The following is a 27,501-nucleotide window of genomic DNA, read 5'->3' as shown; positions in this document are numbered from 1 at the left end:
CTGTTCCTCTCTCTCTCCTCTTCCCCAAAACAAATGATAACTAAACACACACAGAAAACATCTTTATTTTTATTTGTACGGCTGAGATTCCTCTACGACATCTGAACCAAACAAACATGAACAACAACACGACTCACAGCAGAATGGAAACAAACATGTCAACTGCTCTGTACGTGACATTTGTCCATGAGTCTGTATTATTATTGAAAGGAAGGATGGGTGATGATATCGTTCAAAGGAAGAGCTGACGAAGTTCTTATTTTGTAGACGTTTATTAGACGATGGCCATCGGGTCCATTCCATGTACAAAGATGGTCTGGGCAACATACCACTGTCGGTGCATAGCTTATATGGGGTTACACATCTGTATCTTATCACATGAATAACATAGGTTTTCCATGGGCACTAGGTCAGTTGGGAGTCATCCATCATGCAATTGACAGCTGCCTCACAACATATTATGTGTCACAACATACCACATCTGGAACAGTTCCAAACTTGACCATGGATCCATTGTTTGTATTTCTAAGGTCCCCCTGAAGGGCCATACCATATTACCTAAGGTGACATGCAGACTCTGAAATGTTTATGTCACATGTTCAACACCCAAAATCAGTGAAGTACATAGGGTCAGATAAAAATCATACTGACAATTATCAAACAAGTTAAGCTAAGTCGGTCTTCTCTGAGTTATCAGGCTTCACTAAACCTGACTCTGTTAATCCTGATAACTGCTCAAACGCAGCTGTTCACGTGATCAGATTACAAGAGTTTAAAGTGAGACTGTTGCTGCTGCTGAAGTCTGAGATCAAGTTCAACATGGTGGATGTACAAGTCAAACTAGAACATGTGGCGTTCCACAGGGACATGTTTCGGCTCCTCTGTTGTTTTTCATTTTAGCTTCACTTCAGAACAACAGCACATCGGTCCAATTCAGAAATGATGCTCTGTGGTGACAGAGGTGATGATGTCATCATCATCAGCCAATCCCTGCTCAGCTTGGGTGGGCAGGGGCATTGCCATGGAGACAAGTAGGTCGTTTCCTGTTGTATGAGGAGTTACTGATCAAATTTAGAAACATTTTCAAGAACACGACTGACAGAGGCAAAGATCGATTGTAACTAACATGTAATCAACACCATATAACTGATAGAGATACTATGTAACACTTGATTGATTGATTGATTGATTGATTGGTAGGTTGGTTGACTGATTGATTGATTGATTGATTGATTGATTGATAGTTGCTGAATGGCTGTATGGCTGCAAGGTGAGTGAATGATTACCTGTGGGCCTGTGTCTATACAAAGACACCATGAGGAGAGTGGAGATGAAGTATGGACAGAACACCACAAGGTGGCAGACCAGTCTGAACACAAGGGTTGGGGCTGCTGAAACAGGGGGTGGGGTTGTTGAAACAGGGGTCGTGGCTATGGTTGCAGGTTTACCTACAGAGAGAATCACACCTGGTCATGCGCAATAGGTAAATAGCATGAACTTATGTCATACTGTATACCTGACAAAGTCAAACTTTGTCATCACCTTTAAGCTTTTTCTCCTTCTTTTATCTAACCAATCAATGTTAAAATCACAGAAAATTAATGCTTCTGATTTATGGGAAGTTATTCTTAGTAATTTCTCTAAATTATCATAGAAGGTTCTGTCACAAGCAGGAGAGTCATACAAACTCATGATATGAAACTGCATCCATGGTGATAAACAGACATGAAGACATTCAAATTGTACATTATATTCCATTTCTGTACACTCCATTGAGTTTCTTATATAGATTACAACCAGTTTTTCTATCTTTCTGAAAAAAATGTATACCAAGGGACGTCAATACAAAGTTTGCATGATTTTCAGTGGGAAGAGTGAACATGTGGATGAAATAAGTGGTGAAATGAAAGGTAACTTCCTCACCTGCGACAGTGATCCAGCTGGGTGGAGACTCTCCATGACTGCTGTTGTGACACTTGTAGAGGCCTTCATCAGACTTAGAAACATGGTGGATGGTCATGTGACCTTTAGGCTCAGTCCTGATGAGGGAGCCATCTTTATAGAAATCAGCTGGGAGGTCAGAGGTCTTTGTTTTACAGTGCAGAGTGACATCATCTCCCTCCATCACAGGGAGGACGGGACTCTGCAGGATCACTGATCCATCTGAACACAGAGACAAACTACAGCATTTCATCATTTACACTCAGCTTCATCAATACTAACTCCACAGTCTGATCTTACCAGTGACAGTGATGCTGATGCTGTTACTGGTTTCTCCCTCTCCGGACTCACACCAGTAAACTCCACTGTCCCACGTGATGATGTCGCCGATGTTGCAGGAGGAACCAGCTGGTTCTCCCCAGATGCCACACTCTGTCCGGGTGTCTTTGGTTGTGTTCCTCTTCAGCGTCCATCCAGCAGAGCTGTCATCCTCTTCACAGCTCAGAGAGATGGACGTCCATTGGAAAAACTGGGAGCTGCTGGGACTCACAGTCAGACCAGCTGTGGCGTATTCAGAGTATAAACTAAATGATGACATGTTATGCTGATGACACTGTTGTTTATTGCATTGCAAACTCTCACAGCTTCAACCTGCATTCACAACTCTCTCCACTGTGTGTCATAATAAATGAACAACATACATTAAAAGGACATACATTATAAGGATACATTATGTCGTCTTTTGTCTTTGACAGTTGATTTGTTTTTCATTGTGAAAAAAGTGAAAGTTCCCCAAACTTCCTCCTGAAAACTAATGACAGTCTTTGAATTTAGCAGTGGTGGAAGAAGTACTCAGATATTTTACCACAGTAAAAGTACCAATACAGCAATTTAAAAATACTCCATTACAAGTTAAAGTCCTGCATGAAAATCCTACTACAGTAAAAGTACACAAGTATTATGAGCTTGATGTAGTTAAAATATTGCAGTAAAAGTACACAAGCATTATCAGCTTGATGTAGTTAAAGTATTACAGTAAAAGTAGTGGTTTGGTCCCTCTGACTGATATATTATTATATATATGACATTAAATATGTAATCAAGTTTTTGTTTTGCTGCTGCAGATCAGAAGAGATTTATTAATGAAAGACAAGCCTTTCATGCTGTATTATACATGAAGGGTCCATAATATTATTCATGCAGAGAAAGATGCTCCATATGTGGAAAGTATCACGACTGCAACTAATGATTATTTTCATCACTGATTTAAAGAGTTTTGCACAGACTTACCATTTATCATTTATATGTTTAAAAAGACAGAGCAAAATCCTTCCTGTCCTCCCTACATCAGACCAGCCTTTACTTATAATGTCCTGTTTAGAGGTATATTTTCATATAATATCTGTCATATGTTCATGAGATATCTCTGTGTTTCTATAAAAGATTTAAAGTGCCTAAATTAAATAAATTAAACAATGCAATAAAGTGAAATACATTGTAATATGCATTTATGTATGCATCCACTGTGTTGTGATTCAATTAAAAAATATATTTTAAAAGGACAATTATTTAGTTTTTAGTCCTTTATAACTGCAGTTTTTTTTCATTATGAAAACAACTCACAGTGTTTGTTTCAGTGTTGAAGACAAAAAACAAAATGTCTGACCTGTAATTTTGACAGTAAATGCGTACATGCAGTCAAAAGGAAATGCAAATAAGAATATGTGCTGTGTTTCACTTTATTTCTTTGTTTGACTTGTTTTCATTTATTTTAAATCTCTTCTTCCTGCTGCTGTGTATGTTGATATATTTTATATAATATGTGCACTAACCTTGAGTGTGTCTGCAGAAGAGCATTGTGGTCAGACCTGAAGGGAAATGACAGTCAGGTTTGAAGTTTCACTCGTTAGCAGAGAAAACAACTTCATTTAAACCAATACTGACTATAAGTTTCAGCCTTAATACTGTAAGGACGTAGTAAACAAGACTTCAAACACGACAACATACAACCTGCTTCACAAAACAAAAAAAACATAAAACAGATGGAAAGGATTTTAAAAAAAGAGAGAGTCAAACAAACAGGTTTAAAAACATAGAATGAAGGTTGTGGTTGAAAGGACATTTTTGAAACAATGAGTTGATTCCTAACATTAAACTTTACTTACAGAGCAGCCACTGAAGAGATGTTTGCTCCATTCTGCCGTCCAGTCATATGAGACCAAACACTTCTTCTTCTTCTTCTTCTTCTTCTTCCTGTTCTAGGTGATGTGTAGTTTTCTCTGCAGCAGGTGGCAGATAGACCAAGCAGGTGAGCTGAAAACATCTCAGGAGCTCCATTAAAGGTCTCACCTGAAGAAGGGAAATAAAAGATAAAACACAGACATGTTAAAATGAGTGAAGAAGCATCCATCACTGCAGCCACACACACATTAAATGTCCTGAGTGTGTCTGTAACATCACTGAGCATGCATAGTACTGAGCATACGTATTAGTATTAGAGATGTGCTGGTATACTGTTTTTATGATATACTGCAATGAAACTTGCTCACGGCTCAATACCACCAACCATTTCATTACCACCATTACTATGATTATGGTCACTGTCAGAGGATACCTTGAACACAGAGCAGCTGTCCTGCCTTCATCAGCTGTTTTCATTTTAATTTGTTTAAGGAAGCAGCTTTCTACTGTCACACAGAGAACCAGATTCCTGACTGTCAGCTCTAGCTGCTCTGGCCATGACTCTGTATTTTAACATGAGCCAACAACCCACTGCAGTGTGGCTAGCTTACGTGATGATGTGGATAGGGTGTGCAAAGGAGCAGTCTAATTTTTAAACATGAATGTAACCATTAACACCCAGCAGATAACACTGACTGAAAAGTAATTGACCAATTTCATCAGGAAAAATTCATGAATTTTCTAAATATGAATGTGCATGTATCCAACCCCCCAGGAGCAGTGCTGGGGTGTGAAGCCGGGCTGTCACTTTTTAGTGACTCTGGTAGGAAAGGCAACACATTTTGGTTACAACTTCAAAAATGAAGCATTTTGGATTTGACTGGCTTCTTCTCCATAGCTACAGCAGCTGAGAATCATGGGTAGTGTAGTATTTAGAGCTTTCCTGCCAAAATGATGGAAAAATACATGATAATGTAAACTGGTTCAGAATTTAAACCTGAGTATCTGTGCTCAGTAACATCAAGGAGATTAAATAAAGAAACATCAGAAACATGAATACAGAAAGAGGAAAAACATCTCAGGAACCAGCAGCTCTATTCTACCCTCTGCTAGAGTTTCAGCCTGTAAACAACGTGATTCAAATCAAACCAATAATGGCGTTACCAAGAAACTGATGACACTCATTTGCTCCATGAAATAAAAATTGAATCCTATCAATGCAAATGGGTACAGACATCAGGTACCCATTTCGGTTATAGTCCTATTGTGTGAACAGAGTTGAGCTCAGAGGAAGGTCAGACACAACAACAGAAACAGAGACAGTGATGAACGACCACTGACCACAGTTTCCTGAAACAGATGCAGATTTCTACTTAAGTGGAACAACAGTAATTTCCTGAGTGCTTTTTTTCTGAGCTAAGATTCTGAAGAAGCAGTAGGCTTACTGTGTCCTCATTTAAAAATCAGATTAATGCGGCGGCGTGTCTGGTCTTCAACCAGCCCAAAACAGCACACGTCACCCAGCTATTCATATCCCTCCACTGGCTCCCAGTTGCTGCCTGCATCAAATTCAAAACCCTGACACTTGCTTACAAAACAGCAACTAAAATGGTTCCTGCCTACCTGAACTCTATTATTCAGGTCTACACTCGCTCCTGCTCAATATGCTCTGCCAATGAAAGATACCTGGTACCACCACCACAACAGGGCCCTAAGTCGCTAGCCGGACTCTTCTCCTTTGTAGTTCCCCGGTGGCGGAACGAATTACCTAACTCTGTTCGATCTGCAGAGACCCTCTCAATCTTTAATAAAGACTAAAGACCCAGTTCTTTCGTGAACACCTCTGCACCCGATGGACTGGAGGTAGAGAGAGAGAGAGAGAAAGAGAAAAAAACAAAAAAACAAAAACCCTGCTTCTATCCAATCCATGTACTTTATGAATTGCCTTGATGCACTGCCTGTGGGCATCTACACCCTATCAGACTCTATCTTAAGCTTTATGGCACTTGCTCGTGTTGTTATCTCCTGACTAGATCTCTGCTTGTGTTGTATCAGTTTTAGATGTCTGTCGCTTTGGAAAAAAGCATCTGCTAAATGAAAAATGTAAATGTAAATGTAAATGTAGATATTTACCTGCTAAATGTCACAGACTGCCTCAGCCAATATTAATGTTGCTACAAGAGTTACATGTTAGTGATGTTTCTGTCTTAACCTGGCTGTATTATAAGAGCTGGATACAGACTGAAAGATGGAATCTATTCAGTCAAATGAACCAAAAAAGTTTTTAGTGACTTGATTTCAACGAGAAGAAACTATTTCTTAATACAGTCACACTTTATTAATGCTCAGACCATGGCTCACTCACATGATTCTCCTGAGTTTTGACTTTTTATTTGTATTGTGTAAACTAAGTTAAACATATCACATTTTCAGATTACAAACACAATGTTCAGATTTTATCACTAAATGTGAACATATGTGTTCTTCTGCTAACAGCATTACTGTGGCATTCACTAAAGTAGCCAACATTTCCTCCAGCAGCAGCTTGTTACTATATGTCTACTGACTTTCTTTAGTTGGTGTTTGAATGTCTGACAGCACTTAAACACAACACGACAGGTGCATATTTCCGGAAATCACATGAGGCATGGTAGACACACCCTCAGGGTGGAGGTAATAAAGGCAGGAAAGTAGGAAGGGAAGGAAAAAGGAAGAGAAACCAGGAAGTAGCAGGGTCAGTGAGGACCAGCAGCAGCTCAGCCATCATGGATACTTTAACATCTGCATTATCCAGGGCTGTCCTCACCACTCTGCTATTTTCAGTTACAATGTCAGCCTGTGAAGGTAGGCTGTGAGTGTTTGTGAGTCTTTGTGAGTGTCATAGATTTACCTTTTTCCTCTTTTTTGCTTTGTCATGCTAGCTGCATGCCAGTCTGTCCATTCACCATTTTGATCATTATACCTGCTAAACATCAATGTTAGCATTATCATTTGTAGCTTGTTAGCATGCTAAAATGCTAAAACTTATTTTTAAAATCTTTTTTTAATCTTTATTAAATAATTGTTATACACCAGTAGAATAAACAAGACACGGCCAATTCACAGCACAACTTTCACATGAGTCATGACAAAGGAATGTTCAACGCAAAACAGGGAAGAGATGTATGAGGGTGTGTTTATATCGTACATACTGTACTTTGTATGTAAATGCAGACCACATTTTTTAAATGATGTGATACGTTTTATATATATATATATATATTTTATATTTTTCCATATTTTTTGTTTGCTGAAAAAATAGCCTCCTTAACTGTTAACATGTTAAACATTAAATAAATGTTTTAAATTGAGTTTCTGCCTCTGAAGAGGTCATTTTGGGGCCTTATTTTCACCCTTTTTCATGTTGGTGTTGGCAGTGGTAGAAGTTCTTTTTTTTTTTCTTAAGTAAAACTATTAACTGTTAATAATAAAACTGTTAACACGTGTAATAGTAAAACTATTAATACCGCACAGTAAAAAATACTGTAAAAGGCCTGCCTTCAAATGTTTACTTAAAGCAAAGAGTGACATAGAGGAATTACCAGCACAATGTAATTAAATTTACTGAACATCTGTTGAAGGTAGAGTTTTTAATTCTTATATAATGCTTCATGGTTAAGCTTGGTCATGTTATTTGACTTTGAAAGACTTTCTGACATTCTCAGTTGTATTGTGGTTTGAGTGTTGTGTGTTTTGCTTTTCTGTTGTTCCTCTCACTTGCCCTGCATTACCCTTGTTAGCCCTGCCCTGCTCTGTGTTTTCCCCATACCTGCCATGTATCAGCCTCCACCTTCTCCTCAACTCGTGACAATCTACAGTGTAACCATAACATTTACCTGTCAGGTAGATTTAGTGGAACAATGTTTTCCTCGGTAGCAGAAGTATGCAGTTGCATATTTTTTAAAGTGTAATGTCCGCCCTGGTGTGGATTATCGGACACAGAAAAGATTGCCTCTACATGTGACACACATTTCTCACCATTATTGAGACTCATTTCTCTCACAAAAAATGTGCTAAAAACCCCAAATAGGAGTTTGGGACTGTTCCCTCCATGTTCCACCTGATATTTGTATCCTTTACGTAACCAGGTAAAAGTGTAATTGGGATTAAAATCTCTTTTTCAAGAGTGACCTGGCCAATAAATACAAACAACATAAGACAAATACACCGGTCACACACTGCAGTTAATATGCAAAACAAGATTATTGATAAAATCCACTGAAAAGGAAACTTTGGTATTTTTCAACCTGGACAACAACTAATGGGGACATTAGTTTTTTTAACATTTTTTGGAACTGATCCAGTATTGAGCAAGTGTGCTTCAGCCAGCAGCTGCGAAACGGGCTGCCATGTAATCCTTTGAGGCAAAAGCGCCTAATCAGTGTACATCCACTAAAATTGTTTTTGGATTGTTATTATAAGTGTCAGTTATTATGGAAAGGACTATACAGAGAAATAAAACGTTTTTCTTTACTTTTCCCTTGATCCAGTCTGTTTGTTATGGTGTCTAACCAAGTCTTGCTCAAGTCGTGAAATTTGAGTTGTTGTCGAAATCAGCTAAATATTCAGCCATGAAAGTCTTTTAGAGCTACAGCTCTTCATGTCATCAGGTAGGGCATTCCACTGAGTTGTTTCCTTCACCAGGAAAGCTGATTGCCCAAATGCAGTGTGACAAAATGGTCAGATAGAGGATATTCTGGAGGATCTAATTGAACTTACTGAGTGAGTGTACACAAAGTCTTAGTAGACTTACTTAGTGAAGGATGGGCCAAACCATTTAAAAACTGGAACAAATTTGAAAATAACAACATACTCATTTCTCCAGTACCCTACAGTGATGGAAATGCATCGGCTTTTTGTTTGCTGCCAGCATTAACTTCTGCTGTCACAAAGCTAATGTTAGCCTCTTTTGTTGTAATGCTAACTTTGTTTCACGTATGATAAATTCAAATGTAGAGGAGAGAGTTATTTTAAGGCCTCACTGTAGAGCTGTTTGAGCTTTAACTGCTCACAAAAAAATCATTTCTTACAGAACACTATGCTGATCATTGTTTTTATTTTTGTTCAGACTATCTCAACATCAAAGTGCATCCTGGACAGAATGCCATGCTTCAGTGTCAGGGTCAAGGCGGTACTATCGGACTATTGAAGTGGATCAGAGCTGACCTAAAGTCAGACGATGGTTGGGTCTTCTTCTACCGAGAGCAGCGCTTAGTTGAGTCTTACCAGCATCCATCTTTTCGTGGTCGGGTGGAGCTGATGGATCCAAAGATGAAGAACGGAAATGCATCTGTGATTCTGAAGAACGTCACCATCAATGACAATGGAACATACGAGTGTCACGTTAAAACAAAAACAGTGGGTTGGAGTCAGAGAGACGCACCTGAACGCATCAGCACTATAGGCCTGAAGGTTGAAGAATCAGGTGAGTCTGTAGGGGTGATGAGAGGTCAGCAGATAATGTCTGACATGAGTTTGAAAAGTTCTTCAGTACCTCACATCTGTTTCTGTTCTGCAGGTCCCAAAGGTGGAAACACAGAGGGTGGAAAATACACACATGATCATGTTGGAGTAATTCTGTCAGTAACTGCTTTGATTGTCCTTGGACTTGTCATCAAGAAATCTAAGGGATGTTTGGAGAAGAATTCAGACCTGCCTGATGTTGAAGCAGGTATCCCTCAGCAGCTGAAAGAAAATGAAAACAGTCACTTGTTACACTGCTGATACTCAGATATATACCTGATCCAGATATATATGAATAATATATTTGTGGATATGTATGAATAATTATGGCGAGCAGTGCCTTCCATAATTGTGACAGTTATACTGTGGAAATGACAGTATTATCGGAAGCAGTGCCTTCCATAATTATGACAGTTATACTGTGGAAATGACAAATTATAGGAAGCAGTGCCTTCCATAATTATGACAGTTATACTGTGGAAATGACAAATTATAGGAAGCAGGGCCTTCCATAATTGTGACAGTTATACCATGGAAATGACAGTATTATCGGAAGCAGTGCCTTCCATAATTGTGACAGTTATACTGTGGAAATAACAAATTATAGGAAGCAGTGCCTTCCATAATTGTGACAGTTATACTGTCAAAATGACAAAATTATAGGAAGTAGTGCCTTTCATAATTGTGACAGTTATACCATGGAAATGACAAATTATAGGAAGCAGTGCCTTCCATAATTGTGACAGTTATACCATGGAAATAACAAATTATAGGAAGCAGTGCCTTTCATAATTGTGACAGTTATACCATGGAAATGACAGTATTATCGGAAGCAGTGCCTTCCATAATTGTGACATTATACTGTGGAAATGACAGTATTATCGGAAGCAGTGCCTTCCATAATTGTGACAGTTATACTGTCAAAATGACAAAATTATAGGAAGCAGGGCCTTCCATAATTGTGACAGTTATACTGTGGAAATGACAAATTATAGGAAGCAGTGCCTTCCATAATTATGACAGTTATACTGTGGAAATGACAAATTATCGGAAGCAGTGCCTTCCATAATTGTGACATTATACTGTGGAAATGACAGTATTATCGGAAGCAGGGCCTTCCATAATTATGACAGTTATACTGTGGAAATAACAAATTATAGGAAGCAGTGCCTTCCATAATTGTGACAGTTATACTGTCAAAATGACAAAATTATAGGAAGCAGTGCCTTTCATAATTGTGACAGTTATACTGTGGAAATGACAGTATTATTGGAAGCAGTGCCTTCCATAATTGTGACAGTTATACTGTGGAAATGACAGTATTATCGGAGGCAGTGCCTTCCATAATTGTGACAGTTATACTGTGGAAATGACAGTATTATCGGAAGCAGTGCCTTCCATAATTGTGACAGTTATACTGTGGAAATGACAGTATTATCGGAGGCAGTGCCTTCCATAATTGTGACAGTTATACTGTGGAAATGACAGTATTATCGGAGGCAGTGCCTTCCATAATTGTGACAGTTATACTGTGGAAATGACAGTATTATCGGAAGCAGTGCCTTCCATAATTGTGACAGTTATACTGTGGAAATGACAGTATTATCGGAGGCAGTGCCTTCCATAATTGTGACAGTTATACTGTGGAAATGACAGTATTATCGGAAGCAGGGCCTTCCATAATTGTGACAGTTATACTGTGGAAATGACAGTATTATCGGAAGTAGGGCCTTCCATAATTGTGACAGTTATACTGTGGAAATGACAGTATTATCGGAGGCAGTGCCTTCCATAATTGTGACAGTTATACTGTGGAAATGACAGTATTATCGGAAGCAGTGCCTTCCATAATGTGCACCTCTCACACTATGTTAGCTTCACTCTTTATTATTGTTTATTTCACAGTTTTTTGGTGTGTATCTACTTCTGTACTGCCATACAAAATGTCTATCTTCTTCAGGAGATGTATGCTATTACTTTTCTTAATTGTAACATGGTGCAGTGATTTTATATAATTTTTAAAGTAAATTCTATGGGAGGAATTGTCAAACTGAGTGAGAACATTTGAGACTCAACTGCTCAGACCTCCCTTATCTTACAGACCCTATTCAAACTTTGAAACATTCACAAAACTTTCAGTTTTCAAAGTTATCAGATTGTTTTGTGATACCTTTTGTACTTTTGGAGGAATTTAAGTCTAAAGTGAGGGCTTTTACAGCAGTTTTCAGATCTCACCAATGTGTCACTTGATCAGGCAGAGAGGAGAGCAGTGATTGTTTTAGACCATCAAAAAAATCCTAAACACATCTCACTCCCACAGTTTTAACTCCTCCAGCACATATTATACCTTTTAAGATGTTGCCACAAACATCCTCTCACAATGTAAATACATTTCCCATGGGACGTTTTTGAAATTTAAACCTTAATTGATAGGGAGTCCCTGTCACATTCTCATTGATTGCATTACAGTCTCCAGGCTATGTGTCTCCTCTCACCTCAGTTTCTTATGTCATTCAATATATCTGAATGATCCAGTGGTTTAAGATCTTGTCACTTCTGTGCCATTTTTAGATTGAAAGGTTGTGAGTTCGTACCAAGGTACTGCCAATCTGGTGATTGAGATTGCTTAATACAGTCTGTGTGATAAGACCTGTCTCCCTCTCTCTTCCTCTTTTTTGAACTGTCATGTCTGTCACGTCTGTTAGTCACGTCAAACCTTAAGGTTTGACGTTTGATGTTGAATAACAGGTTTGGCTTGTCTTCTTATCTGACAAACACAAGCAAACAAGACATACAAAAATAGCACAACGTACTGGCATGCACAAACACATAAAATTGCCTCTAAAACTTTTTGTCTGGATAAATTATAAACTATAAAATTATGAACAAATTTGCTTTATATGTTAATTGTGTACTACAACCCTTATTTTCTATGCAATTAAAAGTTTAAATATGAAATTGTGATCTTGCTTACTGTTTGCTGTGTGACATGTTGGCTCAGTCTATAACATTGCTGTCTTACAAACATGAGGATTCGATCCCACCTGCTTGGTAAATTTTCAATACTATTCAGCTTCCAGGGGGTGCTAAAATAACATTAAAGCATGACATTTCTGTGATTCCATTGTCTTTAATGAAATGAAACTTGGTAAACAAGTTTTTCAAAGGAATCTGTATGATGTATTGAAACATGGCACCAACAGCCCCACCTCATTAGTGAAACACCACCATACTACTTATTAACTGACATATCTCTTTCATGTAATATTCCATGGTAACCAAATCCAGCAAAGTTGAACACATGGGGATGCTGAACAAGCATTCAATACCATTTCACCTGTAGGTGGCACTAAAAGACTTAAAAATGATTTAAAGATTTAAAAATGTGTGAGGGCTGTTTTCTTCAGAAAATGCACATGCAAGTTATTATTTCCCTGTTTTTTGGCATCTATCTACTTCTGTATTGTTTGTCATGCAAAATTAGTTTAAATGCCAAACTGTACATCTTCTTAAGGAGGTGTATGCTATTAGTTTATTGTAACTTGTAATTTTTCTTTTAAAGTATTAAAATTTATAATGGAAAGTCTATGGGAGGAATGTTTTAAAGTTGATATCTCAAAAACTAAGAGTGCTAAACTATTCAAATTTCATGTTTTACATTTAGTCTAATAACTCATGAATCATGAGGCGTGGCAAAACAATATTTGCACAGTGTATTCCTTGGATGAAACTGATTCAACTGATATAGGCCACACCCATTTGCACCTGGAAAAAAATTGTATTTTGGGGGGAGAATATTTTGCTTCTGTTGGCACATATGGTTGTGCTCATAAGTGGCAGAATTTGTGAAAAATGGGCCATTTGGAAAATATGACAGATCGTGCTTAAAACTTTTATTTAGGGTTAGTGGTCAGGTGAAGCCATTTATTTTCACATAATTGTGCTCTTTTTAAATCATAATGATAACTGAATTCACCCAAATGGCCCTGAAAGTTTACATACATAGAATGTATGTCCTGATAATATACACACATGTTGACACACACAGGTTTAAATGGCTATGAAGGGTAAGTTTCCACATCTGTGACTTCTTTGTTTGCAATTAGTGTCAATGAATTTCTCAGGTCTTGAGAGACCCCTGCACATTTCATCCAGGGCTGCTCTGACTTTACTGGATACTGAGCAATGGAGAAGGCAAAAGAACTGTCAAAGGACCGTTAAGAAAAGGAAGTTGAACTTTATAAATCAAGAAAAGGATATAAAGAGATATCCAAAGATTTGAAAATGCCAATCAGTAATGTTCAAGCTCTGATAAAGAAGTGGAAATTAGGAATTAGGGGTTCTGCTGACACCAAGCCACGGTCAGGTAGACCAACAAAGACGTGGTGTGGCTGCTTCAAGATGCACAATAATGAGGTACTTGAACAAAAATGGGCTGCACAGTCAAGTTGCTAGAAACTGCACCAACGCCACAAATCATCCCACTTACAATCTGCAAAACAGCACCTAGACAAGCCTCAAAACTTCTGGAACAAAGTCATTTGGAGTGAGAGCTGTTCAAAATTGAACTTTTTGGTCACAACCATAAACACTATGAGTGGTAAACATCTTACAAATTCTGCCAGGTTATGTAAACTTATGAGTACAACTGTATTTTATCTAATCTTTACCAAAATTGGTACATACCATATTTAGAGGACCCCAAACAAAACTTATGTGTTTGTTTTTTGGTATCACTTACCATTTGTCTGTAATTGGTTACCAAACTTTTCAAGGCATGGCCTGATGCACTAAAGGGGCCACAACTCTTCAATACTGAATTGGATTGCAACCAAATTTGGGAACGTTGTGCATACAGCCACACTGCATAACTGTGTAATGTTTGACGTCCCATAGAAACACCTGAACAATCACTTCCATCTCTTCTCTATTTCAGATGAAGATTTGACACAATGGATAATATAACAAGCTTTTAAAATACAACACATTGTTAAAGATGAAACCAGTGGTTTCCAACCTTTTTGTCTTTTGACGTCTTACAAAAAGCAGTGTGTAGTCGGGGTCACATTTCACATTTCTATGAGTTGTTAACAGCTCCACCAAATAGTGATTTTTCCCTCTAAACTTCTCACATGCTTTCATTTCAATAAATGTTCAAATGATCCAATATTTCAGCAAAAATCAAAGATTAGAGAAAAAGTCCAAAAACTGAAAACAGATTTGTGTATCAGAACTTTGTTTTTTCTTCTTTCTTCTCCCATTAATCATCTCACGACCCCTAAGATTTATCTGCTGACCCTTTGGAGGGGCCCCACCCCTAGGTTGGGAACCACTGGACTAAACTAGCTAACTGTATATAAAGTAGTGTAAACTAGCTCCACCTCCAGCAGCTACAACAGTAACATGCTGCTCTAACACTGATGCTTCACTATTAATAATCTAATGATGTCATATATAATAATATATCAGTCAGAGGGACCAAACCACTACTTTTACTGCAATACTTTAACTACATCAAGCTCATAATACTTATGTACTTTTACTGCAATACTTTAACTACATCAAGCTCATAATACTTATGTACTTTTACTGCGATACTTTAACTACATCAAGTTCATAATACTTATGTACTTCTTTTCATGCAGGACTTTTATTTGTAATGGAGTATTTCTTTCTGTATTGGTACATTTACTTCAGTAAAGGATCTGAGTACTTCTTCCACTGTCCATCACTGAGACTCTGCCACTACTCCATCCTGATGGATCCCAGTTCAGTTAACCTTTAAGTCCGATTCGTCTACTGTAATTCCATTCTTTACACCTGAACTACATATTGCAGGCTATGTGGTCTCATAAAGGGACTTTATGAGACTGATTTATGCTCTTAAAATTAAGTAATTAAATGGTTGTTTAGTCTCATCTTCCCAGAGCTCAAACTGGATCACCAACTGGGCAAAACTTGAATCTTATTTTGAATCGTTGCTCAACCTTCAAGGACAGGTTCTCAGTTTTTCAACTGTGTGTTAAACCAGCAGTCAGGTGTCCATATGAACAGTGAAAGAGGTTTTCCTCGCTGTAATCATTCCTCCTGTTCATACTGGCTATTAAAAGATCCTTCAAATGTGCTTTCAGTGTAAAAAAAAAATCCAGTGTGTCCACACAGTCATTTTTGTGCAAAGATGCATAAAAATGCAAAAAAAAAAAAACAACCACCCAACTTTTGTGTAAATCTGTATAAACCGTTTTAAGATCCCAAAATCACTGCAGCAAAGTTGCTTATGGTGTAACAGGAGTGCATATGAAAAAGAGCAGTAAGCTAAAATTAGGAAGACAACTTTTAAAAAGCTGAGATAAAACTTTTTTTTAACTAAATTTGTGCCTCTGTAAATGTTAGACGTCTGACTTCTTAAACATTTTCTTAAAAAGAGTAACCTTTGATCATGACTGTAATGAAAAGGATTCAAGAGTAGTAACTGTTTTATTTTTGGTAGGTCTAGAGGAAATTTTATAAATTAGATGATTTTTTAAAATTTTTTTGAGTTTTGGTAACTGTTTCCAAAACATATTTTTGTGAGTACTTGTTCCATATTTATTACTCATGACAATGTAATCCTCATCAACTTCAGCTCATCAGTTTAGATATCAGGAACAGCTTAAATGAATGATTAACTGCAACTATTATAACAACAAAAAAATATTATAAAAATAAAAAACAGTAAGACAAAAATATTTATATCTTTATTGCAACATCCAGGAAAATATATTTACAATTTTAGGATCTTTACAACGTCACAAACATGATACGGACAAAAACATATCGGTATAAAAGTGCTGTTGTATTTTTGCTTCATTATGCAGAGATTAGATTTATATACGTACATTCAAAATATGTAAACATTTATACGGAAGCCCTGAAAGGCAAGTGAGAAGAAAAATATTTCTGGACATGCAATTTCTAAGTCTGATCTAAATTATTTTTTCTCTCCTGTGTTTATGACTTAAGAACAGGTGAAAAAAAGGTTTTGCCAGGATGATTTTTCAAAGTTTTTCTTTTGTCTGTAAAAATGGGTGAAAAGTTTTGGCAGGTTTTTTTGTTTGGATTTCAAGTGTTTATTGTTGTAATACTCATTTCTGCCACAAGAGAGAACAAGTGCACCTCTACCCCATGTTCTAAATAGGACTTAAAGCATTCATGTTTTCTTCCAGGTGAGTTTTAATTTCTCCATACGCTCTAAAAACAAAGTGCATATATTGTGTGTTAGCAAGTTATGTAACATGTACTGTCATGACTTCCTTTTGGCTAGAAAAGTTCCACCAGTGGAACCTTCAGGTGTGCTTGGACCCTTGAGTTGTGCATACTGTATTTTTCCTATAGATTTTATCAAGAGAAAGAATGATTTATTCAGATGAAATGACTCTACTCCAATCTGCAATAATCTTATATTGTATGTTATGGCAAAGAAGGGTCTAAAAGTAAAAAACATAAAAGTAGATCCACTACTTAAAGTGAGAAGCATAATCATAATGTATTGAAAGAGTGAGCTGAAATTGGGTCTTTTTAATGCTTTGCACGTTGTATAATCATTACTGTGTTACATATAAAGGCATTCAAGTAAGACTAACAGCATATTCTTATTTTCTCTCTGAGAACTTTCAAGTTTAGCTCACTGCTCCAGTTTGGGACAGTTTGGGTCATACTTTATAACACCTTACCTTCGCACAGCTGATCCGGTTTGGATTTTTCCCCAACAGTGTGTAGGTCTCATTCTGCCCTCTGTGAAAAAAGACAGCATCATTCAGAGTCATAGTTGCTGTTACTTAAGTATTTTATTCATTGAATAAATAAACAAAGCTTATTAACCTTACATGGCCTCCTACTTCATCGATGTGGATTACACCTCTAGGAGTTGTTGGACCCACAAGTAAAATGTTGGACTTCCCTCTGGAATATTAAACAACAAAAATGAGCTACCTGACCTCAAGGGTGATATAGAAAATAGGGGTCTGGTGACCCAAAGGGGTCATTGAGGGGGTCCCCATAAAAATGGGGAGTGGTTTAACTTTACTAATATTCTATTCACTACAAATTAGCACAATGTATAAGAATGACTATTCTAATCAGATGTGTCACACAGTTTTCTCCCCACCTACAGTACAGACAGTTATGGAATTCTATACTACACTATATCTAACAACTGTCTGTTCAGATAGTTACATATAAATTTGGGGGTCCCTGACATGAAAAGGTTTGAGAACCAACTGTATAAGTACCAATGATTCATCTGTTAACTGAAGGACTTATTAAGAATAAGCATTGTACTATAATTGCAATATTCAATAAACAACATCCAATTCTATTTCGTAAAAATGAATAATAACCTGACTAATTTAAATAGCTAACATCAAAATGTATCCAGAGTGCTTATTCTCTTGTGTATAGCTATCATTAAATGTAGCCTACAAAGTTATCCTATTCCCTTAGCAAGTGTCCAAATGTCCCACTCATACATTTTTGTTAAAAAAAATCTTTATTTGTAAAACATCCCACTCATAAGAGGTGAAGTGACACCGTTACCATGACTGACGTTACAGTAAACTAACTAACTAACTAACCTAGGTTGTAGCGGTTAGCCATGAACAATATGTTAGCCTGCTAGCTAGTGGGCTAACAGCCAATGTCAGTGTAGCTAACGCTAACAGCAGATTAGTGCTGATTAAAATACATTTGTAGCCAAAATAAAGACATGACAGTAATGTTTAATAACTTGCAAACACACAATATATGTACCTTGTGTTTAGAGTGGTAAGTTGTGGCTGAAATGAGTATTACAACAAACACCTCAATTCCTGACAAAAAATAAATACATTTTCACATGCCAAAACTTTTTTTTTTACCCATTCTCACAGATGGAAAAAAACAACCTTAGACTGTATGTAAACTCACTCAGTAAATTCTATTAGATCCTCCAGAATATCCTCTATACTGGATTGTACTATTTCTTTGCACTGCATTTGGACAATCAGCTTTCTCTGTGACAGCCACAACTCAGTGGCATGTCCCGCCTGATGATACGAAGAGCTGCAGTTCCATCAGTACGTTCAAAACCAAATTTAAAAATCTGCTAAAAGCTACTCAGCTCTGTAACCACTGACTAGCCATTTTAACTTAACATAATGTTAATGGTTAAGATCTCTGCAGAGATGCCAGGTTTGTGTGTTTTCTGTGAAAAGTGAGTTAAATATGATAACGATTGATAAGCTGGATATGGGGGATACTCAACTTGATTACATGGCAACCCCCAACTTCAAACTGTGTACGCATTGATGACTGGAGTCTGTGATGGACGGTTGTGAATATGAAACCGGTAGTTTCATGGTTTATTTACCATTTATTCATGGTTTAAACATTTTAAATGTCACACAATTGAAAACAACTTCACTGGACAAAACTAACATCAGCTGATATTATATTTAAATATCAGGTGTTGCGTGTTGTTAAGTAATTTGCGATCATTGCTTAGACATTTCATTTGATTAAACAACTCTATTACTGCAGGAAAATAAGAAAATATGCCTCCTAAAGCGAATTGAGGTCCTTTTCAAGGAAGAACCAAAGTCTCATTGACAACTGAGCTTACCAAATAAAACTGTTCTGTAGTCAATCCAAACACGACTTTGCACTCCACACGATGACACAGATGAAGACGTAGACATGGACAAAGACACTACATAGTTGGAACTAGGAGAGGCTGCTGTAAATGGAGACTGAGAGAGAGAATACCACCAACAAGGACCCCTTCATTTCTTCTTCTTATCTTCACAAAATAACTCTTCTGTTAGCTTTCTAAGTGCAATTTCTCCTTTGGAATGTTGGTAACAGTGGCAGGTAGCAGGTAGCAGTTCACAGCTAGCTAGTTGTTTTGTTTTAAAAAATATATCCAAAGATGATATTTCCTCTTCTGTTCTTGCTGAATTATGCTGTTACCTCTTCTTTAGAGCATTTTCTGAAGATTATTTGAAGGTTATTTTGCAAAATGTCCCACTGCTTAGATCCAAGTTTGAGATGCATTCAGGAGCTCATCTCTATAGCCACTCTCTCTCATTCCAGAACAGCGAGATTGTTTGAGATCAGTTTTAGCAATCCCATCTAATGCTGGCCTTACACCAGACGACTTTTCAAATGATTTCACTGTCAGAGACAAATTTCTAATGTGGCAATAAAATCATGAGTTTTGCCATGTTCGTTTTCATGATCGTTTTGACATTCCGATAAACTCAAACATGTATAATAGTCTTTAGTCTTGGCTCATGCAAATAGTGAAGGTGCGCTGTCCCCAGCAGCAAACTGGAAGCAGCACAGTTACCGTAACGACCGCAAAAACTGAAATACCGTCACACACGATAAATTTTGAATCAACAGTGTTATGATTCCGTGTTTAATTCAGCATGTATCTGATCCACCAACCAAGAGAGATTTTGAGAAATTTTAATTTTTGTAACTGTTCTCCTCTCATTCCCACCGCCTTCTCTTCCTAAAATACTGCAGCTAACCAACGGAGGCTGGTGGCGAGTTGAGCGAACAAAATCCAAATTGTAAAGTTTGTACGAAAATACAGTTTATCTTTATCTATTATATTGATTGACAAGAAGACTGTCGATATATGACGCCTTTTCTCTTATGTTTCTAGAGTTATGTGTTTTTGGAATTGCTAATGTCATATTTCTTAAAGGGAGTTTGGCAGAGATCGCAGGAGCGTCAGTTTAATTCAAACTACTAATATGTATATTTATTAATGTTTTGTCACCACTACAGAAACACCAGGTAACTGCTAAAGTATGATAAGGTTGTGTGACGTTGACTGCTGTTAGTTATTGGTTTGATTAATAGTTTACAGCCTAATAATGTGTGTTTGTATTGATTACTGATGGTGGCTGATTGTACCCAGTTTCAAACAGCAGTATGCAGTAAATGATTGTGTTTTTAAACTACTTTCCTGATTAAACATGATGTAATTGATGGTGTTATTAATGAGTCCTGATGAAACCTGAAAGCTCAGCATTCTCGTTGCCCTTTAGCTTCCCTTTTTACAAGTTACATTAACATTTATTCATCCAGAAAAAGCTAATATTTCTCTGTATATTCTGACCTCCTCTTTCTGTCAGCTGCTGTGTGTCTACAGTGTATTTACTGCTTTTCCACACATGATTGAATTATGAATGATTGACATAATTAACATTTTCTTTTGGCTGGTTTTTCAGAACAAACCGATGCACACACAAGAGCAGCTTCTGTTTCTGTCTCTCCATTGTTCAACCATTTTTCTTCTTGCAAATTTCACCAGGAGCAGGATGGGCAATAATCTCAAAAGGAATCTAGTTGTAGTCTTGCAAATAGTGACCCTGCAAGATCCCCAGTCTTTGCAAAATCTTAGTCTGTGACTAAAAGGTCAGTGACTGATGTCTTTAGATGAGAGGGTGTCAAATTTTAGTCTTTTAAAAGTCTTTTAGTGTATGGTAGGCATAAGAATATATTTAAACCCATAAAACCTGACCTTGTACCTTTATTAACTGTGTTTATTGTCTTTCTTATATTGTTATGTGAAAGCCAAACTCCACTAACAGATTCATGTTTTTTTAGTGTTATTAGTACTGTTACGACGTTTCCGGGAAATCCTGAGGTAGAGCTTGTTGTGGATATTTTGAGCGATGGTCAGCACCTCGGTGGAGAGAAATGGACACGAGCCTTTGATGTCCTGAAGCTGAAAATGTTTATTGAAGTCCTTGGCCAAGGAGAACTGAAATAGCAAACATTGAAGACATTTGCAACTCGGATGCTGTCTCTTTCTGTTCTGCCCCTGAAGGTCTTAGTCTTTATCAGCCTACAATATGAAAAATTAGTCTAATTAGTTCACTAGATTCTAAACAAGGAACTGCATTTTACTCGTGTCAATTTAGGTCACGTTGCATGGAATTTCAGCAGTTTTGGTTTGAATGTCTGACTGTGTCAATAGAATTTACAGAGCTTCAGATTCACCACCGTTCATTCATCACCAACTCTACTACAAGGCCTATTGCCAAGCTGCAGCTAGTCGACACTGAATATAACTTGAAGTTGAGGGTTGCTTGATTAAGTCGCGTATCACCCTTGTCCTGCTCTGTCACTCATAATTAGCCACTTTTCACAGAAACACATAAACCTGGCAACTCAGATCTCAACGGTAACATTTAGAGTGGTGAGATCGTTTGAAATCAGTTTTAGCAATTCCATCTAAGAATATATTTAAACCCATAAAACCTGATCTTGTACCTCCATTAACTGTGTTTATCACCTTTCTTGTCATGTTATGTGAAACACAAACTCCACTAACTGAATGTTTAATTTAGTATTAATGGTACTGTCACAATGTTTCAGGGATATCCTGAGTTAGAGCTATGTTACAGTTAGAGCTGTGCTACTTTCACTTTCCCTTGTTTTTACTGATTTACAAGAAATGCACATGCTGAACTCTTCACCTTGTAAAAAGCGGATATGAGAGGTTTGTGAGGAGCACACCCAGAAATGAAAGATATATATATGCGTATATGTTTCCATTTGATAACTGTCATCTACACAGAACAGGCACAGCTATGAAAACATGAAACAACGGTGAGTTTATTTAACATTGTTATAGTTGTTTTGTGTAAAGACCTCTGGGAATCACTATGACCTGCAACATACAATGAAATTATTCCCAATTTAGTTGTACCAGTACAGTATATACTGATACATACATGTAGGCACAAGGGAACAAGATGTGAGGTTATAAAGTAAGGGGGTAACAACCAGTTGGAAGTTTGAGGGAAGATGGAGTAGTGTGTTCTGCAGAACTTTCTAAAGCTGTGATTTCATTTCAAAACTTCCATGGAGGGTGCAGACCAACTGCACCCTCCAGAACAACTTTCCTTAAACTTACTTGTGTGATGATTTTTTAAGATTATATTTATTTATAGATTTTCACAATAATGGTTACAAGAAAATAACTAAGTAATGTGCTAACCAACTATCTGCTGTAAGAAACTTTCAAACCTCATCTCAGATCTGTAGCTCTGTCCTTATTTCTGTTTGTTGATTTGGGAGACACAATTCAAGAGTTTCATGACAGAGCCACAATGATGCTCAAACCTCTTTAAATCATCTCAAAAACCTCTGCTTGTATTATTTTGATTAAACTCCTGACTTTATGGTCCAACTTTCACTTTCCCTTGTTGTCACTGATTTACAGGAAATGCACATGCTGAAGTCTTGCCTTGTGAAAAGCAGATAGGGGATGATTATGAGGGATACACCCAGAGATGAAGGATATATATATTCCCATGTGTTTCCATTTGATAACTGTTATAACTGATAACTGTTAACTGTTATTAACAGGCACAGCTATGAAAACACGAAACAATGGTGAGTTTATTCAACATTGTTATAGTTGTTTTGTGTAAAGACCTCTGGGAATCACTATGACCTGCAACATACAATGAAATTATTCCCAATTTAGTTGTACCAGTACAATACATACTGATTCATACATGTAGGTACATGTGAAGTTATGAAGTTATAAAGTAAGGGGGTAACAACCAGTTGGAAGTTTGAGGGAAGATGGAGTAGTGTGTTCTGCAGAACTTTCTAAAGCTGTGATTTCATTTCAAAACTTCCATGGAGGGTGCAGACCAACTGCACCCTCCAGAACAACTTTCCTTAAACTTACTTGTGTGATGATTTTTTAAGATTATATTTATTTATAGATTTTCACAATAATGGTTACAAGAAAATAACTAAGTAATGTGCTAACCAACTATCTGCTGTAAGAAACTTTCAAACCTCATCTCAGATCTGTAGCTCTGTCCTTATTTCTGTTTGTTGATTTGGGAGACACAATTCAAGAGTTTCATGACAGAGCCACAATGATGCTCAAACCTCTTTAAATCATCTCAAAAACCTCTGCTTGTATTATTTTGATTAAACTCCTGACTTTATGGTCCAACTTTCACTTTCCCTTGTTGTCACTGATTTACAAGAAATGCACATGCTGAAGTCTTGCCTTGTGAAAAGCGGATAGGATAGGTTTCGGAGGGATACACCCAGAAATGAAGGATATATATACGCCTATGTGTTTCCATTTGATAACTTTTATCTACTGGGAAGAGGCACAGCTATGAAAACACAAAGCAATGGTGAGTTTATTTAACATTGTTATAGTTGTTTTGTGTAAAGACTTGTGGGAATCACTACAGCCTGCAACATACAGTGAAATTATTCCCAATTTAGTTTTACCAGTACAGTATATACTGATTCATACATGTAGGTACAAGGGAACAAGATGTGAAGTTATAAAGTAAGGGGGTAACAACCAGTTGAAAGTTTGAGGGAAGATGGAGTAGTGTGTTCTGCAGCACTTTCTAAAGCTGTGATTTCATTTCAAAATTAGCATGGAAGGTGCAGACCATACCAAAAAGATGATACTAGCAAATTATATCGTTCCTTTTATTAGGTTTGGGCTAAATAGTCTAACTTATGTAATAGGGGCCTGGATTTGGTTTTATTTTTGGTAGGGACCATCAGTGTTGCCAGGTAAATTTGCCAGGGCTTAAGCTCTGAATGTTTTCAGTGTAGCCGCGAATATAATTTTACATGTAAGTCTATGTGAAGCTTGACAAAAAACATAATGCGTGTGACGCCATTGAGCCACCTCTCAAATTCAGAAATAACGTAACTCACTCCGACTTTCATGACTTTACAGCTGTTAGTGGCTCAGACTGGCTTCCTACTGCAGTCTCTGTTGTAGCTTCTAGGACCACTTATTTTGTTTAATGTTTGAACACTGTAACCTCGTATGAGACACGGAGACGACTGTTAACACGAACCAACAAATCACTGCTAGCTCCTGCTACGCGGGTGTGTAAAACAAACGACCCCTCTGTGCTGAAGTTAGCAGGCAGACTGGAGCCGCTTTCATGAGAGACCGATGAGTCAGCTTTCAGAGGATGAATTATGACATTAATATGTGCAGCAGACTGATTGGTCTGTCTGTCACCCATATGCCCTACGTTTAGTTATTACCAGTATTTATTTACAATTAAATGTAATTTATGGGCACTCGTTTCATTTCAACTCAGTGTAGAGAAATACAGCGATACTTACTGTGCGCATCTATGAGGACACGGTCGACACCATGTATCCTTCTCCGTGACACGCCCGTCCCGCGACAAAACTAGTAGTTTTAGGGGGCCTCCCACTCACCCTGAAAAAAATCCTTTCACTGGAGAGAAAGACAGACAGCAACACATGATGGAGAAGTGAACAGTGCAGCAGTGCAGAACCACACTGCATGGACTGGATTTGAAAATTGTGTGTGTGTGTGTGTGTGTGTGTGTGTGTGTGTGTGTGTGTGTGTGTGTGTGTGTGTGTGATTTTTTTCTCTATTCTTTTATTCATAGATATCATGTCAATATATGTTTAATGATAGCAGTTGTGAAGTATTCTGCTTCTAGTCAATACTAATACTAATTACTAGCATAATTAATCTGGAAGGTAAACAACAGATTTTGAGGTACACATTTCAATTTTTCAGTGACTAAGACATGTACTTTGAATGTAAATAAGGTGCCAGAGTCTATAAAAAAGAATTATAATAGAGCTTGTTTATCAAAAAAAAAATCTGGGGAAGAATGGACCCACCTACAGAGGTCCAGGCTAAGCTCTGAGTGTCGTCAAATCCTAGAAACACCCCTGGCTGACAGAAATTTTATTACAAAAAATCACGTTGGACAAGCTGTGGCTAATATACCTTGTAATTAATGTTCATGTCTTACTGATATGCCTAAAATAATAACTCAGCTCTTGGTCCACTCATTGAAAAAGGAGACAGGAAAAATGGAAAACGATGTTTCTTTTCCACATTGCAAAATTTGGACTTTTTTCACCTTCAGTGAAATATTCAGCATGTTCACCAAGATGAGTTATATGTTAGATATAGTCCTTGTCTTTATCTAATACTCTGTCCAGTCAGCTTGAAAGGCAATTCACACTTACAGAAATATTTTATTTCAGTATTTGTGTTTGTGACTTTGTCCTGTTATTCTGTAAAGAATGAGGAACAGATAAGATGGAGACAGAGGACCATGACAACACAGCAGCCGGAGGGGAGCCTGAAGTCGAATTTGAAAATCCACCTGTGGCAAACGACAAAGGTAATTTAAAGTTTTGAAAATAAAGTTTAATAAGCCTAGCAGCAAGCTAACCGAACATTATGATTTTGAAGCTCATCATGTGTTTTCTGTTTTTCCTACATTAGCCTGCACTGCTGTCGAGGAGTTAGAGAAGAGTGAGACTGAAGCCGAGGTAAAGGCATTATTGTCATCATCATACAGCTGCATTTAGGACAGTTCCAAGTTCTTTCTATGCAAACCTTTATTCACGTGAAGTTTTTTTGGTAGCACATCTGTACATCTAAATTTTCAGAAAGATATGAGATACTTTATTTTATCTTCATCTTAAACTGAAAAGGTTTTGACTCAATGACTCCCTTAACAGACTTTATTTTTGTTTTATCACTCTCTTGAATGTGACAACATTGCATCTTGTTGATCTTCAACTTGTTATGTTATCTCTATTTATCTAGATGCTGTTTTCTTTCTTTCATGTTGTCAGTGAGTCTAACCTGAGGAACTTATTGTAAAATAAATCATCTGTTTTGTAGCGTGATCCAGTGAATGAACCCAGTGAAGCTGAACACTCAGAGAGGAACGATGAAACAACGTCAGGAGAGTCTGAAATCACAGTTGAAGTACCAACTGCATCAGATAAGAAAGGTGAATATGGCAGAAAATAGCCATACAGACTTTAATTTTATAAACAAGTGAATATCTAATGCTGAACATTAAATACCTCTGAATTTACAGCACTGAAATATTTTAATTTCAAATTCATCTGTCTGAATTTCTGTGTTCTGAATTCCTCTCTTTGGAGTTTTCAGTATTGAAATTCAAAACCATTTCCAGTGTATATATAACTATTTATTTAGTGTATATATATTTTAGGGTTCAAATTCAGAAGGAAAATTCATGTATCCATAGGCCTATTCGAAAACTATGTAGTCATGTATTATTTCTGACCATCACAAACACCTACAGAATAATACAGAAGCATGAGGAAGCCCGTCTGTCCCGTTGATGTTAAAATCCACAATTGCAAGTGACAGTATGAAATGAAATATGTCCTCATGAAAAGTATTCATATCTGTAGGAATGTCTGCATTCAAATAGTTTTTGGTTTTATGGGGAATTATGAATTATTATTGTGCACAACTTCAACATGAAATTATTCATCAGTGACATAACTCATATCAGATAAGAAAGGTGAATATGGAAGAAAATAGCCAGACAGACTTTAGTTTTATAAACAAGTGAATATCTAATGTTGAACATTAAATACCTCTGAATTTACAGCACTGAAATATTTTAATTTCAAATTCATCTGTCTGAATTTCTGTGTTCTGAATTCCTCTTTTTGGAGTTTTCAGTATTGTCTTTTTAAGGTTAAGTGACTGAGATACAAGCACAAGAAAACATCGATAAGTTCACTTTAGTTACATACATATTTATTACTAATACTACAGCTACAAGTACTAAACACTACAACAATTTACAGACAAGACATAAGAGGGAAAGGGAAACTGGTACACAAGGCTATGGCTAGTGAATGATTTAAATGCATGATGCAGAGTTATCTATTGTGTAGTTGGTATGAGAGACCTGATAAACTGATGAGATGACTGTTAGCTGATAAGCAATGAGTCAAATCAACGGTACAACAGCTTAGTTCTGAATTGCATATTAAAGTGACAAA

General features: G+C 37.1%; 3 protein-coding genes and 1 long non-coding RNA gene across 7 annotated transcripts in view; 2 read left to right on the top strand and 2 right to left on the bottom strand.

Moving 5' to 3' along the window:
- Nucleotides 1-49: 49 nt before the first annotated feature.
- LOC122966215 (Fc receptor-like protein 5) lies at nucleotides 50-7,100 on the bottom strand. Its single transcript, XM_044330250.1, has 8 exons — nucleotides 7,013-7,100; nucleotides 4,107-4,290; nucleotides 3,774-3,809; nucleotides 2,242-2,502; nucleotides 1,924-2,163; nucleotides 1,287-1,448; nucleotides 653-1,043; nucleotides 50-199 (listed from the first exon to the last, which is right to left on the bottom strand). Exons 2-7 carry the CDS (start codon nucleotides 4,135-4,137, stop codon nucleotides 934-936), a joined length of 840 nt encoding a protein of 279 aa, XP_044186185.1. The 5' UTR covers nucleotides 4,138-4,290; nucleotides 7,013-7,100; the 3' UTR covers nucleotides 50-199; nucleotides 653-933.
- Nucleotides 6,827-12,582, top strand: LOC122966216 (coxsackievirus and adenovirus receptor homolog). 3 transcript variants are annotated; one of them, XM_044330251.1, is made up of 4 exons: nucleotides 6,827-6,966; nucleotides 9,230-9,586; nucleotides 9,680-9,832; nucleotides 10,066-12,582. In XM_044330251.1, the coding sequence occupies exons 1-4, from the start codon at nucleotides 6,888-6,890 to the stop codon at nucleotides 10,137-10,139; spliced, it is 663 nt and encodes a 220-aa protein (XP_044186186.1). In that variant the 5' UTR covers nucleotides 6,827-6,887; the 3' UTR covers nucleotides 10,140-12,582. The 3 variants fall into 3 exon arrangements, with proteins under 3 accessions (XP_044186186.1, XP_044186187.1, XP_044186189.1); XM_044330252.1 differs by having other exon boundaries at nucleotides 6,828-6,966; nucleotides 9,954-12,582; XM_044330254.1 differs by lacking the exon at nucleotides 6,827-6,966 and adding an exon at nucleotides 8,860-8,883.
- Nucleotides 9,764-24,955, bottom strand: LOC122966217. Its single transcript, XR_006398349.1, has 2 exons — nucleotides 24,796-24,955; nucleotides 9,764-9,846 (listed from the first exon to the last, which is right to left on the bottom strand). It is a non-coding gene; the product is annotated as an uncharacterized LOC122966217 (long non-coding RNA).
- Nucleotides 23,712-27,501, top strand: part of LOC122966214 (interferon-induced very large GTPase 1-like) — a 103,568-nt gene continuing 99,778 nt past the window's right edge. For both annotated transcript variants that reach the window (XM_044330247.1, XM_044330249.1), the window contains exons 1-4: nucleotides 23,712-23,828; nucleotides 25,743-25,844; nucleotides 25,949-25,995; nucleotides 26,354-26,465. In XM_044330247.1, the coding sequence (XP_044186182.1) occupies nucleotides 25,760-25,844; nucleotides 25,949-25,995; nucleotides 26,354-26,465 (244 nt within the window). In that variant the 5' untranslated portion in view covers nucleotides 23,712-23,828; nucleotides 25,743-25,759. The remainder of the gene's footprint in view (nucleotides 23,829-25,742; nucleotides 25,845-25,948; nucleotides 25,996-26,353; nucleotides 26,466-27,501) is intronic.

This window comes from Thunnus albacares, chromosome 17 (genome assembly GCF_914725855.1).
Source record: "Thunnus albacares chromosome 17, fThuAlb1.1, whole genome shotgun sequence".
NCBI lineage: Eukaryota > Metazoa > Chordata > Actinopteri > Scombriformes > Scombridae > Thunnus > Thunnus albacares.
This window is presented reverse-complemented; position numbering and strand designations above follow the sequence as displayed.

Excerpts from the sequence above, each read along its gene's own strand:
- LOC122966215 (XM_044330250.1), bottom strand. The coding sequence starts at position 4,137 with ATGGAGCAAACATCTCTTCAGTGGCTGCTCT. Across the intron at positions 2,503-3,773 it reads CTTCTGCAGACACACTCAAG|CTGGTCTGACTGTGAGTCCC; the intron begins GTTAGTGCACAT and ends AATACGCCACAG. Across the intron at positions 1,449-1,923 it reads CAGCTGGATCACTGTCGCAG|GTAAACCTGCAACCATAGCC; the intron begins GTGAGGAAGTTA and ends TTCTCTCTGTAG.
- LOC122966216 (XM_044330251.1), top strand. The coding sequence starts at position 6,888 with ATGGATACTTTAACATCTGCATTATCCAGGGCTGTCCTCACCACTCTG. Across the intron at positions 6,967-9,229 it reads TACAATGTCAGCCTGTGAAG|ACTATCTCAACATCAAAGTG; the intron begins GTAGGCTGTGAG and ends ATTTTTGTTCAG. Across the intron at positions 9,587-9,679 it reads CCTGAAGGTTGAAGAATCAG|GTCCCAAAGGTGGAAACACA; the intron begins GTGAGTCTGTAG and ends TCTGTTCTGCAG.